Source organism: Phascolarctos cinereus, unplaced genomic scaffold (assembly GCF_003287225.1).
Source record: "Phascolarctos cinereus isolate Bilbo 61053 unplaced genomic scaffold, phaCin_HiC Scaffold_1;HRSCAF=81, whole genome shotgun sequence".
Taxonomy (NCBI): Eukaryota; Metazoa; Chordata; class Mammalia; order Diprotodontia; family Phascolarctidae; genus Phascolarctos; species Phascolarctos cinereus.
The window spans coordinates 276,864,380-276,882,874 of NW_027555514.1; the positions used below are offsets into that span (position 1 = coordinate 276,864,380).

At 44.6% G+C, this 18,495-nt stretch overlaps 2 protein-coding genes across 2 annotated transcripts in view; one reads left to right on the plus strand and one right to left on the minus strand.

The window, feature by feature from the left end:
• TIMP3 (TIMP metallopeptidase inhibitor 3) overlaps window positions 1-10,389 on the plus strand; it is a 63,111-nt gene extending 52,722 nt beyond the window's left edge. Inside the window, exons 3-5 of the mRNA XM_020982453.2 lie at window positions 4,146-4,257; window positions 4,868-4,989; window positions 6,172-10,389. Of these exons, the coding sequence (XP_020838112.1) occupies window positions 4,146-4,257; window positions 4,868-4,989; window positions 6,172-6,369 (432 nt within the window). The 3' untranslated portion in view covers window positions 6,370-10,389. The remainder of the gene's footprint in view (window positions 1-4,145; window positions 4,258-4,867; window positions 4,990-6,171) is intronic.
• Window positions 1-18,495, minus strand: part of SYN3 (synapsin III) — a 376,352-nt gene that overhangs the window by 268,815 nt on the left and 89,042 nt on the right. The window contains 2 exon segments of the mRNA XM_078150457.1: window positions 13,902-13,919; window positions 13,921-13,992. Coding sequence (XP_078006583.1) covers window positions 13,902-13,919; window positions 13,921-13,992 — 90 coding nt within the window.

Below are 18,495 nucleotides of genomic sequence, written 5' to 3' on the forward strand. Positions count from 1 at the left end.
CGTTCTCTGGAAAAGTCTCCTGGGCCTTTGGTTGGGGGAGGGACTGCACGTGTGGGACAGTGTGTCCAGCCTGGACTTCGGGGTTGTCCCAAGGAGCAGGACACTGACTCATGCGTTTCACCCTGACCTTGGGCAGGAAGGCCCCCCTGGGCTAATCTGTTTGGCTCTAGTGGTACCTACTTCCTTCCTTCAGCCCTTGCTTCTAGCAAATACATAATTGGGGGTGGGGGGGAAGGGAATATCTTTTGACGCTTGGGCTCATGGCCTTTCTCCTGGGATTTACCCCACCCTGGAACTCACATATACCTGTACTGGCAACATCATTCACCGGACACATTCCAGGTACAGCATTGGTGTGTCCCTTCACCTCTCGGCCTTGAGTTCCTAATCTAAAACATGGTGCCAGTAATTATTTGTGCTCCCTACCTCTCAGGACTCTTGCAGGGAGGGGCTCTGTAAACATAATCTCTTGGAGGGCAGAGTCAATGTCTTCTACCTCTTCTCATAAGATGTAAGCTCCTTGAAGTCTAGGGCTGTTTTAGTTCTGGTTTTTGTAGCCCTACCACCTTGTGCGTAGAAAGCAGAGTAGGTGCTTAATAAATGTGCATGGATTGATTTTTGTTCCCAGCTCAATTCTCCTTCTCTCTATCTATGGAGATTATATATTTATAATTATTTATAATTTATTTTTTTTTATAATTTTATAATTAAGGACCTCAAAATCCATCCCTTCCAGTCCTTCTGATTCTATCAAGGGCAGCACCAACCCTCCCAGTCACTCAGGGTCTCCCTTCCCCCTGCATATCCACAGCACCCCTCAAATCATCCCCCTTTTCTCCACTCACAGAGCCAATACCTGGGTTATGACTTCATTTTCTCTTACCTGGACTAGTGTAATCAGCTCTTCTGTATCCTGCATGCCTCCAGCCTCCTCCCCTTTCCAATCCGTTGCCCACACATTTAATCTGCAGTACCTTAGGGTTTATAAAGCACTTTCCTCAAATAGTCCTTTGAGGTAGGTTGAATAAACATTACTGTTGTCCCCCCCATTTGACAGTTGAAGAAACTGAGGCTCAAAAAATTCGGTTGGGTTGAACGGGTGCATGTTTTATTGCCAGCCACTGTACTTGTGAAGGGACTGTGAGCTCCTTGAGGGCAGTATCTGGCACACAGCACTTAACTCCTTTTTGACTTGACTTGTCCTAGGTCCTACACCAAGATAGGAAGACCGAGGTAGGATTCAAACCTAGTTTTTTGCAATACAGATTTATTGTTTTGTTTTCCTAATACTATCCAATGGAAGTGGCACGTCAGACTTTGGCTACATTTCCCAGGGGTAGAGAAGGGCTGGAGCCCAAAGCTGTACCCGGTGGGTCCCTGGACCCTCTGTTAAGGCCAAAACCCCTCCAGCCCACTGAAACCACAATTGCAGACAGAGAGGGGAGCATGAAGCTGCTTCTGATGAGACACCCATGAGGTGATGTCTGGTTTGTATTAATTAGCATAAGCAAATTAATAGCTCTTGCCAGAAAAACCGGAATAGAGACGTTGTCCTGTTATAAACAACAGTTCATTGGAGACCACCGTGGGCCATAATGGGAGAGGCCCTGATGGGAAGGGGATTGGGTAACAGCCATGGGTGCCCTCCTCAGCTCACCCACTACCAAGGTTGTTGGGAACTTGGCCCAGTGGACTCAGTGCCCTCCTCCTGCCCCTCGGTGGATTTGAACTGGGCTTCATTAAATAGGTGAAAGGTAGCTCCTTGTCTGGACTGGATGGGTCAAACTGAGAAGAGGGTTAATTACAGGGTGAAAGCATCCATTCCAGCGTCTGCTGTCTCATCTGTTAAAATGAAGAGGCTAGACTCCATGGCCTCTGAAGTCCCTTCCAGGTATAACTCCTGGGATCCTGCCACCATCTCCTACTCAAAGCCCTCTCCTGTCTCACCTGGAGTTAAAGGTGAGGCTGGGATTAGTTTCTGGCAGGAAGAGGAGGCACATTGGGAAGGATTAGCTGGCCTGGGTGTAGAGCGTGCCTTCAGGCACTTGCTACTTCAGCAAGTCTTGTCTCTCTGGACCCCAGTTTCCTCTTCTGTAAAGTGAGAGACTGGACCATATGGGCCTCACGGGTCCCTGCTGGCTCTTGAGCTCCAAGCCCTTCGATCCCGGTGTATCCGGGGATTAGACAGTGGTTCTCTAATGCCTGCCTAGTTTACAAAATCTTGTTCTGGGTCATTGGACAGTGAGGCAGTGGGGCCGAGTTCTGCCCTCTAGGGCATCAAAGAGCAAGTGTAATCTCTCTTCAAGGTAACACCCTTTCAGATGCTCAGACAGCTGAGCGCATGCAGTTCCTTCAGCTCATATTCGTGTGGAATAAACTTAAGGCCCCTCACTTTCCTGGGTACCCTCTTTTGGGCTCTCCTGAGCTTATCCCAAAAGGGGGTGCCCCAAATGGATCTCGACCATCCGAACCACACAGCTAGGAAGGTCTTCTGGCGCTACTCCCAGAATTCTTTGTCTCCCATCTCACCTGCCTCTCTGTTCTACAGTGTCAGCTCTGAGAGTTGCTATCTGCAGTGATTCAGCCCTGAAAATTCATGTGTTCCGTGAGGCATTGGGTGGGACAGGGATTTGAGAAATCCAGCTGTCCCTCCCTCCTCTCGTTTGGATCTCAGTGGCAATCCATGTGTCTGTAAGGGGAGCTGAGAAGCACGGCTGCTGCTTGTACTCCCTTAACCTGGAACATTTTACAGAACTGGGGAGGGGTCCGGGATCAGAGTGGCCCAGTTAAGGCATCTTTTTTTTGTAGGCTGGATGAATAAAAGACAGAGGACAAGGCACTGGGTGATGATTCTGAATCACAGGACCTTGGAGTCCACCTCACCTAATCCATACCTGAACAGGAATACCCTGCTGTACTGGCGGTCACCTACTTTGCATTTGAAGACCTTTTGTGATGGGGAACTCAGTACCTCCCACACAGCTGATTCCACTTTTGATCAACTCTCATTGTTAGGATGTTTTTCCTTACCTTAAGCTGAAATTTGCCTCTCTGCTACTTCTGTCTGTTGCTTGAAATTCTGTCTTCTGGAGCCAAGCAAAAAAAGACTAATCCCTCTTCTGTGTATCTGAAGAGAGCTTTCCTATCACCCCCAAGTCTTGTCTTTGCCCAGTTAAAAATTCCTCCTTTGCTTCAAAGGGTTCTCGAATCACATTTTCTTAAGGTCCCCTTCACTATCAAGGTCATCAGTACCCTTCCTAAACTGGGGTACCCATTTTCTTTCTCAAAGCATTTGGGTGCTCACTCTTTGCAGGCTTTGGAGAGACAAAGACCGGCAACACCACTGTCCCAGCCTTCAAGGAGCTCACACTATCACAGGGAATGGTGGGGGAGACCATATGTGAATACTCGGGTACCTAGCAGGTCCATATAGAGTAAATGGAAGGGTTGGTTACTGGGCAAATCTAGAAATGATATTAATGTACAAACAAAAGGTATTGACAAAACTTCTTTAAATCTTTCAAAAATGGAACCCAGGATGGAGGACGGTGTTTCAGATGTTCCTCAGCTTCCTCATCTGTAAAATGAGGGGGTTGAATAAGTCGGGCCCCAGGGCCCTTGTAATTCCAGACACGCAATTCTATGGGCTCTGGCCAGGGCTTCCTTTATCTGAGCTCTGTGCTTCTTAAGGCAGTCTCAGATTCATCAGCCCTTAGTACCAACCGTTGATCCAGTGAGTGTGCCATCTTTGAAAATCCTGGGGTATTTTTATTTCAAGATGCCAGGCACTGTGAATGAGGAAAACCACCTATTTTAATATGGGTTGAAACAAGGGTTTTGGGGGGGGTCTGGGTTAGAAGGAATAGAGCAAGAGAAGTGAGGCAGATTCATTAAAGGTGGGGATACTACAGACGCTGTCAGACTCAGTTGGGGCATTGGTCAATTTTGCTGAATTACTTTTTTCTTTCTCTCATTTGTGACTACAAAGGATGGCTCTTAAGGGAGGGGAGAGGGATATATTTGGAAATGAGGGAGACTTATAAAAAAAAGCAATAACCTTAAAAAGAAGAAAAGAAATGATTATCTGTCCTCACTGCCCAAGCCTGGCATCTAACAGAGATCCCCCCCTTTTCCTTTCCCCACAGATGTACAGAGGCTTTAGCAAGATGCCCCACGTGCAATACATCCACACGGAAGCTTCTGAGAGCCTTTGTGGGCTCAAGCTGGAAGTCAACAAATACCAGTATCTGCTGACAGGTAAGGGCCCTCCCCACCCCCGAGGGGATAGCTGTCTGCCAACGGCCGCCTTGGGTGGTTACAGTGTCTGCAGTCGGGAGAGAAGGAGGGAGGAGCGGCTCACCCCCCCAAAGAGCCCCTGCCCCTGCAGCACAGTGGAGAGGGGGCTGAGCGTGGACCCAGGGAGATGAGCTTGAATCCCGTCTCACACACTTGGTTGTAATGCTCAGCAGCTCTCTGGGCCTCAGTTTATTTATCTGTAAAGGGAGGACATCTGAGTTCCCCACCATCTAAAGGGATCACAGGTTGATATTGGTAAGGGGCATCAGAGGCTAGCTTGTTCAATGCCCTCATTTTCGGTGAGGAAACTGAGGCCCAGAGATAAACGCTTGATTCCCCCTCAGACTACAGGGGTTGGTTCATTTTTTGGCTCTGTATCCCCAAAGTCTGGTATTACCTGGCCCATAGTAAGTGTTTCATGAATGCCTGGTAATTGATTGAAGGCCATCAGCCAGATTACGGGCACCTCCCAACGTAAAACGTGGCAGCCGGTTCAGCAGTCTGGTCCCTTCTTAGCTCGATGCCAGGCAGAGGTGTGACCTGACCTTCCGTCTTCCTTCTCCTCTCCCAGGCCGGGTATACGATGGCAAGATGTACACGGGCCTGTGTAACTTCGTGGAGAGGTGGGACAGGCTCACCCTGTCCCAGCGCAAGGGGCTCAATTATCGCTATCACCTGGGCTGCAACTGCAAGGTAAGATGGTGGGAGGGGAGGAGGGGGAAGCACAGGGGGACCTGGATCTGAATCTAGTCTGTCCCTCACTTATCTATATGACCGTGGGTGACTTTTTACATCTTGGTTTCTTCATAGATAAAATAAATGGCTTAGATGGGTGGGTCCAGAGCTCTCAGTCTCCTGATCTGTGAAGCAAGGAGGTTGGGCTGGCTGGCCTCTGAGGTCTGTGACCTCTCTGGTGCTTCTTCCTCATCTGTCAAAGGAACAGTTTGAACCAGCTCTGGGGTTCTCCTCCTGGGCCTCAGTTTCCCCTCTCTGTAAATTGAGGGGGTTGGACGGCCTTTGAGGTCCCTGTCATCCTGTGCAGAAGACGGGAGAGTGCGGTACGTCTGTGTTTGGAGGAAGGAGGCTGGGCTTCTCTCTAGGATCTGAATGGAAGCCAGCCACTTACAAAGGATCCTGCCCTTTGATGGACGATAGGGCTGCTCAGCAGCCAGAGGCAGAGGAGGGCCCTTCAGCCTCCTTGGCTGGGGCCGTAACTCAGGAGGTGCTCTGCTAAAACCCTGAAAGCAGAGTCAGAGGTAGGGGGAAAGGCAGAAACCCAGCTGGGGTGAGAAGAAGCATACCTTTTCTTTCAGCCTCAATTGTGACAAAGTGCTTGCCCCCCTGCTATGGGGGAAGATGGTGCAAATATTATATCCACATTTTGCAGGTGAGGAACTAGAAGAGATCTCAGAGGTCATCTCATTTAACAAAGGAGGACACCAAGGCCCAGGGAGGGACCACAACTTGGCCAAAGCTATTCCTAGGACCACCGAGAGAGTGTTTTCCCTGTGGTCAATCATGACTCAGCAAACAGTTGGGAAGGATGTGAGACCTGGGAGGGACCTCAGAACACTGGGTGTCAAGAGCTATGTAGATAGTGAGGGACGGAGCAGAGACTAAAACCCAGGTCTCCTCTTTCGATTTCTGGGCCATGTTTACATTTTGGACTTGAATTCAGGGTCAGGGCTACCCTGTCTTCATCAAGATAACCCAGCGGTCCTTCTGTACCCCTTTGAATGTCCTGTGGCTTAAGAGATCAGATCCCACCTGTGACCATCTCTGCCTCAGTTTCCCCATCTGTAAAACAGTTGGATTCGGTAGCCTCCAAGGTCCCTTCCAGCGACTCACCTACCCCACTTGCTTCTATAATTACAGATCAAGTCATGCTATTACCTGCCCTGCTTCGTGACTTCCAAGAATGAGTGTCTCTGGACGGACATGCTCTCCAACTTTGGCTACCCAGGGTACCAGTCCAAGCACTATGCCTGCATCCGGCAGAAGGGTGGCTACTGCAGCTGGTACAGGGGCTGGGCGCCCCCGGACAAAACGATCATCAATGCCACAGATCCCTGAGCTGCCGTCCCTCCCCTTCCCCCTTCCCTCCCTCTTCGGCTGAGCTTCCCTCGGACACTAACTCTTACCAGACGATGACAATGAAATTAGTGCCTGTTTTCTCGCCAATTTAGCACTTCGAACACTTAAAAGGAAAAGTCTATGCCATCATAATGAGTTTATTTTTAATCACGTTTCCCTCCCCTCCCCCCTTCTTTTTGGCTTTGACATCACTTGTTTCCACCTGGGGAAATCTATGATGGCTTGCCAGAAATGAACAAGGAGAGCAAACTTCTTTTATCAGTGTCTATATAATCTATATTTTTTTAGGAAAACAAAAATCTAAAAACTATCCCAGTTGGGCATTGTAATCCCCCCCCCCCGTCCCTTCCCTTACTCCCTCCCTCTTTCTCCCCAGTGCACAAATTATATACAGACAAGGCATTTTCTGAAGGGAGGAAAGCGATAGGATGGGCCAAGACCAGCAAAGAGACAAATCCCAAGGCATGTGGGGAATTTCAAACCATGAGGAGATGGGACTGGATCCCCCTAACAGCCTCTTGGAACTCTTGTCTGCCTGTATGAACGAGAGCATGCACGCCAGAGAGCGTGACATGAGGGGGAGGTGGGCATGCTTGTGTGTGCCCCAGCCCTCCCTTACCCACAGGATTCCCCTCCCCCCAGGCTGGGGGTACTCTCCCTAGAGTGCACAGTTTCATCGGTGCAGAGCCAGGAGGAAATGTGCCTGCCTCTTACAGCAGTCCAGGTGAAAGGCTGAGACCTCCAAAAAGTGCTCCTAGAAACTCTGTGGTCTCTGTTTGGCAGGGAGCTTAACATGTACATTTAAGAAATACATACACACAACTCGTAGCTAGAGTCCTTTAGAATGTTGCTTAGAGAACACCATTGCCAAATTAGCTTTTAGCTCAAAGGGGGAGGGGGGGGAAATGTATTAGGTGCACACATACCTATAGCCACACAGAGGTATAAGCTAAGTTTTTACAGGACACAGAATTACATTCAATGCTGTTGAAATCCTCTTTCTCCCTGCCTTTTTTTGTTTTGACATTCCAAGTTGTTGGCTTTTGATATTAAATTTTTCAACTCCTGAGAACTCCAGGGCAAGGGCCCAGAGCATTTAGAACCTCTCCTCCCCACTCCAAGGCTGGTGGCCTCAACATGGCAGCCGGGGCAAGGAGAAGGGAGAGTTGGAGGTGGAGTGAGCCCAGGTAGGGGAGAGAATGGAATCTGCCTCACTCACCTGATGGAGCAGCCGCGTTCTCATTGCTTCCAGCACTGGCCGGATTGTACAATATCTCCTTTCCCGGCTTTCCGTGGCTGGGCCCCATGGCCTACAGTACTCTTCTTCCTTGTCTCCACAGCATAGCGAGTGGTGTTAGACATTAGAGAGGTTGACTTTGCTGGGGGCTGGAGGGCTTTTTGTTCTCTTTTGATTTTTTTTTAAAGAAAACTATAATATAAATTCTCTTATTAAATAAAATTATTTTAAGTTTTAATGCTGATAAATAGGAGATACTGAGAAAATGGTTGATGTGCATTTTACAGTTTTGGGGATGGTGACATTTAACACAAGTATTTCTTTCTTTCTTTTTTTTTTTTTTTAAGATTATAGTTATTTATCAAACATGATTTTGAACCTTCAGTTCATTCCACTTTAGGAAACAGAGCTGTTCTGCTTTTTGGTTTAGTTTTGTATTTTAAATCACCGACATGATACTTCTGCATATACATATACACACATACCCAAACCCCTGAAGAAAGGCATTTGAAACAACCCAAGTTTATGAATGCCCGTAGTGCCATTATTCTGCCTTCTAGTCTTTTTGACTTGGAGAGCAGAAACTTAGAATCAAGGCAGACAAGGTGGTAACCAGACTGCTGGAGACAACAGCTATGCCCAAGAATGATATGGCTAGCTGGCCAGTGGTTCCTGTCACCTCAAACTAGAACATTTAGCCTTTTTGTAGCCCTCTCCACCAGGCTGGCCAATTGGCTATCCTGAACTCCAGTTTTTTTCAGGCATGAGTGGTACCTTCTTTAGAAGGTAGCCAATCAGGTTGGCCACTGGCCGTCTTAGAGGATCCTCAGAATCCCCCTGGTGGTAATGGAGTGGCTCAAACTAAGACCTCAAAAAAAAGGCAAATGCTGAATGGCCTCCAGGGAAGACAGAAGTGATGGTAGGGGGGAATCCACCTCTGTCTACCAGCTCCAGACCAGGGCAGAGACAATGGGGTCTTGGCAAAAAAAGAAAAAAAAAAAAGGAAAAAAAGTCTCTTGTGTGATGTCCAAGGGTGATTACTGAGCTTGCTATAAGCTACAGCTTTGTTGACTACACCTGTTCACTTAATGTTTAATTCAAGGTCATTTATGTAGCTGAGACATCTCAGTACTTCAAATTATTGTTAATTTTTTTTGTTTTGTTTTGGTAAGTTCTGTGTTGTATGTAGGTTGTAATATCTGCACAATTTTTTTTCAAAGCAAAACTAGACTCTTTCCCTCCCCTCCCCATATGCCACCAAATTTTATTAATATTTTGAAAGGTAAAATATTTGATGTGTAGACAGCCAGACTGGCAAAACGTGGATGATCAGAGAGCCAATAACTCTTTGCTTCCATTGGGAGAAGTGACATCTGACTTGGGCACGCCCTCGGGTGGCAAGAATTTTCCTGGTGGAAGAGAGAACAAGGCAGGCCAAAAAAAAAAAAGTTGTGTGACTGGTGAAAACATGGGAGGAAGACTTGTCCTATGGATGTAAAAATAAATCTTCAGAAGAAGGATGAGAATGGCTGTGGGTTGAGCTTTGCCCCTCTGACAGGTCAAGTCTGGCATCCAGAGTTTGTTGGCTGTCTCGGCCTTCTCTTTCACTCCCAACCTACCCATTAGCGGTACCCATAGACCCAGGGTCCTGACAGACCAGGAATTTGACTTCAGATGCAGTCATCCTACCTGGCCAGGTGATGCCTTTTTCCCTCATCCCTAACACCAAATCACGATCATGGTGGCACTGGAGATATCAGTTCAAGATCCCCATGAGCTCATCCTGTTCACTCTCCGTGATTCTTGGGAAAGGAAAAATTGGATCCAGGGAGGGGAGCTAGAAGCCAACAGCTAATTGGAAACATACTTCCCAACAGACACAAGAGTCTTGCCTCTTTGGAATGATTTGTCTTCTGATTATAACATGACAGTGGTGGCTCAAATCTGTCATCTCTTACCATCCCTACATTCTGTCCACCTCATGCATGGATGCCATCGGCACTGGCAGTGGTGGTGGGAAGGTGGAGTCAGTTACCACAGGGTAGTGCCTAAGAGTTTCACTGCTGCCTACTTCTTTAAAAAAGACAAAGGTCATGGAGTAGCTGAAAGGGAGCAGGAAGTCAAAGTACGCATGGTTTTGGCCAAAAGAAAGAGTGATGGGGGAGTTGAGCAGACAGAGAATTTAGAGCTGGACGGAACCTTGAAGGTCATCTTGTTCAACCCTCTCCCCTTTTATAGATGGGGATACTGAGGCCCAGGAAAGTTGAGTGATTTCCCCAAGGTTACACAGGTAATAAATGAGAAAGCAGGGATTCGAACCCAGGCCCTCTGATGCCAAATCCAGCTGTGTTTCTGCTACAGAGACACCAACAGCTTCTAATTAGATCTCCCTCTTCCCCCTTGGTCAAGAGAAAGAACATGAGATGGAGGGAGCATATTCTCTGGCACTAATCAAGCCCTCAGAGAATGAACTGAATGAGCTGGTGGCACCCATAGGCATCTCAACCGTCTCCAACCCTTCTGGGTAGCCAGTCTGCCGTCCTCGTGTTATGGGAGGGAAAACCACCAGGAGAAAACCTTGTCTGGAAGGAATGTATTTGTCGCTAAATTTTGTAGCACTGTTTACAGTTTTCCTCCATGTTATTTATGAATTTTATATTCCGTGAATGTATATTGTCTTGTAAGGTCATGTGGCATAATGTTCACTTTTTATAGTGTGTCCTTTATTCTAAATAGTAAAGTGATTTTATCTCTATCACAAACACTATCTGGTCTCCCCTTTGTGTTGTGTGTGTATGTCTGTGCATCCCTTGCTCTCAAATTCCTTCCCACCCAGTGGAACATAGCCAAGTGGAGACTTAGGGAACTGTATTGCTATGGCCCAGAGAAGTGACTTTGTAGATCACCAAACTCACAGGGATTGTCTGAACCTTATCTAATCTGCAATGAGGCATACATAATCTTTGGAAAATCACCACCCTCCTTAAGAAGTGGGGTCCATGGTGAAGGCTATTCCATAAAACCCTGGTTGCGTGGCACAGTTATAAACATCATCATATAAATCTGTCAAAGACCTGTAATCTTATCCTTCCAAATGGGAAGTCCCTCAACCAATATAGCTCATGACCCATCTGTAACTTCCAATCTTAGCAAATTGCTTGGGTATCAGCAAATGCTCATGATTATACAACCAATAAGGGTCCAAGGTGGGAGTGGAGTGGAAGGAACTCCGAACCTGAATAAAAATGGTAGCTGACGCTTATTCCATGAAGCTCAGTGTGCTTTCCTACCCTCCGTGGCTGCCCTACATGTGAGCAAGAAACCACTTCATTGAGCTTTATCTGGTGTCCTCATTTGTAAGACAAGAGGGGCAGACTAGATGGTCTCCCTAGCTTCTGACGGTTCTATAGGACCACAAATCAAGCATTCTATAAACAATGTCCATGCTATTGCTTGTGATTGCAACCACACCAAGACATCATTCTAGCTCAATCGCTGACGTTGGCCCCTAGACCATTACTTCTTATGGGATTGTCCTGACTGGCAGTTTTAAAATTGTATACACTCCAAGAGCCAGATCTTCAGCTGTGACATCTACCCATATTGGGGAGTGTAACATTCCCTGACCACCTAAAGCTAACCACAAAAAAGCACATTCCTATAATATTAATAAAAGTATGACAAATAGGTAAAAAAGAGAACCCTACAGAAATATGATATAAACAGACATCAGTTCAACAAGTAATAATGAAAGCTGATTACACATACATGCCACTGGATTTGCCAGATATAAATGAAAGTGACTTACCTCCAGATGGAGCCTATAAAATAGCTAAGACAGAAGAAGGGAATCAAAAGGCACTTCATGGGTATCACTCACTTAAACTCAGCCACCAGTATTTTGACAGGCACCAAATGGCTGGATTTGCTTGTATATATAGAGGAATTTATTGTGGCAATTCAGGATCAAACTATTGCCACCAGAAACCAGATGGATAGTAATCAATGCAGCTTACGACAGGAAAGAGGAAAGATGGTAGAACCCATTATCTATGTAAACTTAGCACCTTCTGAAAACCAGGCACACCATAATCTGGCAGCTAGAATTATATTTCAGAGGTTCATTCTTTCAGGTACAGATGGGCTGATCTATATACTATCTCATTCTGTACTACAAATACAGACCTCCAAATATCCTGGAGAATTCAATCAATACATTTCTGGAATTGGACCATTAACATGGTTCAGACCAAACAATTACCCCAGGCATAAAACTGATTCATAAAAACTCTAGAATCACATTTTAAAAGATGTTGCCATCTCCACTACCCATGCCAAGCTGAATGAAACGAGTAGCTTTTGCAATATAGAGACTTGGCCAAGGAGATCACAATCATGCAGAGACATGCTGAGGTACCAATCAACCTTATCATCATACTGGAGTCATACCAAGGGTGTTTTCAGTGAACCCACAGAGGAGGACCTTAGATTGAGTACATTTATTCAACTACAAAAACCAATATTTTATCTATGTGTTCAAGAGTCCACAGAATATTGAATATGAAGGAATCATAGCACGATGATGACTTGTACCAAGGTCTCTCTGACACTTAAGAAAAAAATGAATAATAAATAACTTAATGGGCAGCTGGGTGGTGCAGCGGATAGAACATTGGACTGGGCATCAGGAAGACTCAACTTTATGAGTTCAAATCTAGCCTCAGACACTTACTAGCTGTGTGACCCTGGGTGAGTCACTTAACTCTGCTTGCCTTAGGAGCTGGAGAAGAAAATGGGAAACCATTCCAGTAACTTTGCCAAGAAAACCCCAAATGTGGTTATGGAGAGTCAGAAACAACTGAAATGACCGAACAACAACAAAATAGTTCGCAGAACATTGAGTAAAATCAGTAAGAGTCTAGCAACTTCCAAGAGCCTTCTATGTGAAGGCATTGTGAAGGGCAATCCCACTGGCAAAAGATGATAATGAGATAGTAAGAGCATGCTGACAGTAATAATGACCACAATAAAATAACCCAATTTGGAAGATGTGCCTCTGACATTGCTTGGGACACCCTGGGTAAAAGTCACTTAACTTCAGGCAAGTCTACAAATGATAGAATAGCTGCTCATCTTCACTGGAAGAAGAAATTCCTTTCTCTAAAAATTCCCTGTACCAGGGAACCCGTGAAGTCCTGACTCCCATCCAAAACCGTAATAATAGTAGATTGCATTTCTAAAGCACTTGAAGAGTAGCAAAGGACTTTAAAGGTATTATCTCCCTGGATCCTCACAAGAACTATTAGATAAAGCTGTTCTGATGCTCGTTTTACAGATGAGGATTCTGAGGCTGATAGAGGTTTCTCAGAGTCTCACAGAGGCTTTCCCACAGTTACACAATGAATAAAGCTCTGACAAAGATTTGAACTTGGGCCTTCCTGACTTTCTGTCCAGCACTCAATTCACTTGGCTCTGCAACTTCTTTGGGAAGAAAGGCTGTTGTTGAGATCAATGTGTTTATAAGAATAATAGAAATCAGCTCTACATCCCAATAATAGGCATTCTTTTGGGAACTTTTTACAGCTTCATTCAGCCAGACAGCTAAGAATTCCCAGAACCCCATCTACGATACCAAGCAACCCCAGTGACTTGACCACATACACAATAAACCTTAAGCCAGAGGCTGCCAGACCTGGCCCCAAGTCCTGGGTCCTGTGTACTACTCCCGAGTCCCTTTTAAAGTTTCAGTGGCATCCAGTGGTGAAGAAAGAACCGTCATCTTACTTTTGCTTTCCAGTGATAGATAAAACACGAATAGTTGTGTATTTTAAACATCAAAGGAAGAATATTATCTCTTCCCCACTTGTTACAGGTCTTCACCTACTTTCTCTGACCACATACTTCTATGCTTGGCCTCAGATTCACACAGGCAAGGGCTTCTTTGCCTTGCTGAGAAGCCAGATCCAAAGAAACGGCTGTCTGTATTTACCACTTGACCTGCCCCCCGGCATTTAACCCAAAGAGATCATTATTTTCTGGGGAAAAAATGAGAACTCTCCCCACATGACTTCACAACACCTCTTTAGTTTTCAGTGGGTCAGAGGGTCAGAAGGAGTGAGAGAATGTTTTCTCATGCATCCCCTTGTCCCATCCCCTCCCTCTCCTTCATACAAAATGATGCCGTCCCTTTATGTTAGGTAAATTCACCGAGTTCCCAAAGAGCCTTGTAGATCCCTGAGCCAAAAGACAATTCAAGCAGACCACTCGTACTCACCATTTGCTTGTGATTGGGGGAAAAACATTTGTTCTACAAGTGGAAACTTCTCTGGGCCCAGTGAATTGAAGATCTTAATTAGTTGGGAAAACTGAAAGAGAAAGAAAGAACTCGGTAAGGATTCTGAATATGGAGAACATCATAGGGTCTCAGGGACCTCAAAGATCATTTAGTTCCACCCCCTCATTTTACAGATGAGAAAAATGAGACCCTGGAGGTTAAGTGACTTGTCCAGCCTCCTATAGAGTCAGGCTTTGAATCCAGGCCCTCTGATTCCAGTTTTTTCCCCCCTACTATGACCTCAAATAAGCTCAGTCTCTCTTCGTGTATCCTTCAGGCTGCTTCTAATGATCTTCTACTAGTTTTGAATAAAATCCAACCAACTTTTCCCCTAGAATCCAAAGCCTTTTGTATTCTGCTTCTTCCTCCTACCCCCACTTATCCCCACCTAGCAAACCTACCACCTTAGATGGAATTGTTTGTCACCAGAAGCCTTCCCCCTTGATTCAGAATAATCTTTTTTAAAAAATTAATTCATTAAAATATTTTTTAAAGTTATTTAAATTTTTTTATTTTAAAAATTATTTAATTTAAAAAGATTTTAAAAACATTTTGAGTTTCAAATGAACTCTTCCCCTGTAGTCTCTCCCCAACCCATTGAGAAGTCAAGCAATATTATATCAATTATACATGTGAAATCATGCAAAACATCTCAGCACAGTTTTTTTGCTTTCCTCTAAACTTGGACTCATTCCCTGCTCCCGAGGCTCTGACCACAGGATCCCAGGATCACAGATTTAGAGATGGAAGATATCTTAGCAATCTCATCTATCCTCTTCATTGACACCAGAGGAAACTGAGTCCCAGAGTAATGAAATGGCACAAGTAGTGAAAGCCAAGGGCAGAATCTAAACCCAAGATTTTTGCCTCCAAATCCAGGGTTCTTCTTCCAACGTAAGAGCATACAAGATTTCCACTGAAATCGAAATAGGACATGCTTCTTTTGCATGTAGAAATGGGCCAATTCCCTTGACATATTGTCTGGCTCTTGCTCCTGACCCCTAATTTATCTTTATTCTCTTTCCACTCCTCTCTTCAATGATGTCCTTTCATGAGGATCATGCCAACAGTATTGATCCCCTCAGAGTCAGAATGGAATTATAGAAATCTTCCAGAAGAAAAAAATTGTAGTATAGCAGTGTTAGTGCTGACAGGGACCTTAGAAAACATCTAGTTAACCCTTCCATTTCACAGACAAGGAAACTGAGTGCCAGGGAGGTTCAGTGACTTGCCCAATGTCATATTAGTAATAATTGTTTTTTTAAAAGGGCATATTTTATTTTTTTAATCAGCCCAGCATCTCCCTCTTCTGTCTCAACCTACAACTAAACCGTAAACACATAATTGAAAAGTCGAAAACTAAGTAAACTATATTCCCTAAATTGTTTTGCATAAAGGGATTTTTAGAGACCATTTACTCCAACCCCTTAATTTTCCACATGAGGAAACCAAGATGCAGACAAGTGAAATGCTTGGGGTCACCCAACAGTTTGGTGGACCAGTAACTGGGTGAATGCCAAAAAGCAGTAGCTGCTAAGCTTTTGGGTCTCAGGACTCTTAAAAGTTTTGTTTATGTTGGTTATATCTATCAGTGTTAATCATATTAGAGATTAAAATATCTCATTATTATTATGAAAACTATTTTGATCTCACAGACTCCCTGAAAGGGTCTCAAGGACACCCACAGTTCCCTGGACCGTACTTTGAGAGCTATAGCCATAGAGGATAAAATGATGAAATGACTTTGGGGGAAGTTAATCACGTTACAGAACACTCATGCTGTGGCTTATGCAACCCTTTCCTTTATAAGTGTGCCCAAAGTATGTCCTCGTGATATACACTTTAATTTTTTTATTTTTTCAAATCACATGTAAGCACAGTTTTTAATTCATTAAAAAAAAATTTGAGTTCCAAATTCTCTCCCTTCCTCCCCTTCCCCCTCATTGAGAAGGCAGGCAATTTGATATGTGTTATACACGTGTAGTCATGCAAAACATATTTCCGTATTACTCATGTGGTAAAAGAAAACACAGACAAAAAACCCTCCAAGAAAAATAAAGTAAAAAACAGTACACTTCAATGTGCATTAAGACTTTTCTTTCTCTGCAGGTGGATAGCATTTTTCATCGTAGGTCCTTTGGAATTGTCTTGGATCATTGCATTGCCCAGAATAGCTAAGTCATTCACAGTTGATCATCACAGAATACTGATGATATGCACTTGAATTTGATTTTCAAATTTTGATTTTGATTTCCTCCAATTTGAGATCAGAGAGCTCCTTATGCAGCAACAATGCTCTATTGAGATACTTGCTACTTTTCTTCCTCATTAGGATGATTCATATATGTATCATTAGAGTTCTGTTCTTAAGAGCCTCCCTGTCTAGGTGGCCACCTTGGCAGCTATGCAAGTGAATGACAGCAAGAGCATTTGTCAGGGGTTCTCTAGCTCGTGGGAATTCAGGAGACCATGGGTGGCAGGCTCCAGTCATCTGTGCCTAGACTTAACACTTTGTTATAGGACACTGAACTGGAATTTTCCTCTATTGATTACTTGATTTCTGAATTCTGGTTCTCACCTCCTGCTAGTTGCTCTGGACTTGGTTTTGCTTTTGATATGGCTTGTTTGGGCAATGGTCACTTCCTCTGGTCTCCTTTCTGAAACTCCAGCTATCAACCTTGACTTCCATTGGAGATATCGCCAACACCTGTTCCTTTAAATCCCAAGATTGGTTTCCTGGGATTGACTGATCATATGGATTTTTTTTCTCTGGACATTTCTGAAACCTCTTTTCCTAAAGTCTTGGCTACACCTCTGAGCATGCTCAGCATTATTTTCATTAGTGATCATGAACTCTAGGGTGATCAAGTCCCCTTCTCCCTGGGTTCCTGTCCATTTCATTTTATCAACTAGTTCTTCCTCATTGGGAGGAATTGTGTTCAGATTGGAAGTAACCTCCAACATTCCGCCACCCTCTCACAACTATACATAACCATAGAGACTGTATGCCAAATCATGATTGTAAAATTATTGGGGTAACTTAACCGATTTACTGAATCAACGCAAAGTAAATAATAAGATACATAGCTAGAATAAATCCCAATCAACTATAGTTTTTATAGCAGGTGTTCTCACTCTTTTTTTTTAGATTATAGACCCTTTTGGCAGTTGGTGAACCCTGTAGACCCCTTCACAGAATAATGTTAATTGCTTAAAATAAAATCCATAGGTTTACAAGGGAACACAAAGATTAGTGAAAATAAAGATGTAATATTTTCCCCCTCCAAGTCCAGTGCCCCCATGAAATCTGCCCACAGATCCCTTGAGGGTCCATGGACCCCAGATTAAGAACCCCTCCTTAAGCCTAAGTGTGAAAAGTTCTGGAATGAAATGGAGTGACTTTGTACAGGGATTGGGTTCGGATTGGCTGAGGAAACTTGGTTACGGCCTAGGAGTCCTCTGTAAAACATCAAGCTAGTTTAGGACAGAAGCAATTCCAGAGACAGAAGCAAGCAAAGAATATTAGTAAAACACTTGAAGGGGAACTGATTGGGGGTGGGGGGTGGGGAGAAAGAGGTAGAAGGAGAGGCCTTGGCCTAGTCTCATTCCCTCCCCATGATTTTGGTAGAGGAGAGCCTTACAAACAAGAGTATTTTGGATGTGCCACCTATCAGTATCCAGAGGCATCCCTGGATTAGCTGATGGCTGGGTCTGCTTCAGAAGTCAAGATTAGACCAGACATAGATTCATGGCTCAGCAAGGAATCCAGCAAAGAAGTTACACCATACTCAAAGGGACGTTTCTGAGCATCCACAAAGGGGAGCAAAGGACTTCCAGGAGCTGGGAGTTTCCCCTTTTGCCCCACCGACTCCCTAAGCTGGAGTTTACTTTCCCTTGGGCTCTGTGTTTACTGTAGGAACATATCACAGACTTTTTATGCTCTGTATCAACTGTTCTAACTGTGCTACTTCAGTAAATAGCCCTTTTTTAAATCTAATTAAGGCTGGCCAACTAAATTGATTCTCAGTTTATAATTTTGGGGTGAAACACAGAGAAGGCAGAAGACTCATGAACTATAACATAAGACGCTCCCTAGAGCCCTTTAGAGATAATCCTATAGCTCTGATGTGACATAGTAGCCATGTTCTGGGGGTGAGAGTTGGGTTAAATAGCTGAGCTGGACCTTACAGGCCAAGTAATTGAACCCCTTCATTTTACAAATGAGGAAAAATGAGGCCTAAGGAGATTCAATAACTTAAGTAACACAAGGAAGCAAGTTTTTTTCTTTCTTTTCTTTTCTTTCTTTTTTTTTTTTGGTGAGGCAATCAGGGTTAAGTGACTTGCCCAAGGACACACAGGTAGTAAGTGTCAAGTATCTGAAGCTGGATTTGAACTCAGGTCCTGCTGACTCCAAGGCCAGAGTTCTATCCACTTCGCCACCTAGCTGCCCCAAGGAAGCAAGTTTCTGAGAGAGGATTTGAACCAGGTCCTCTGACTCCACACCTGGAACTCTTTCACTGGTCCCATTCAGTCC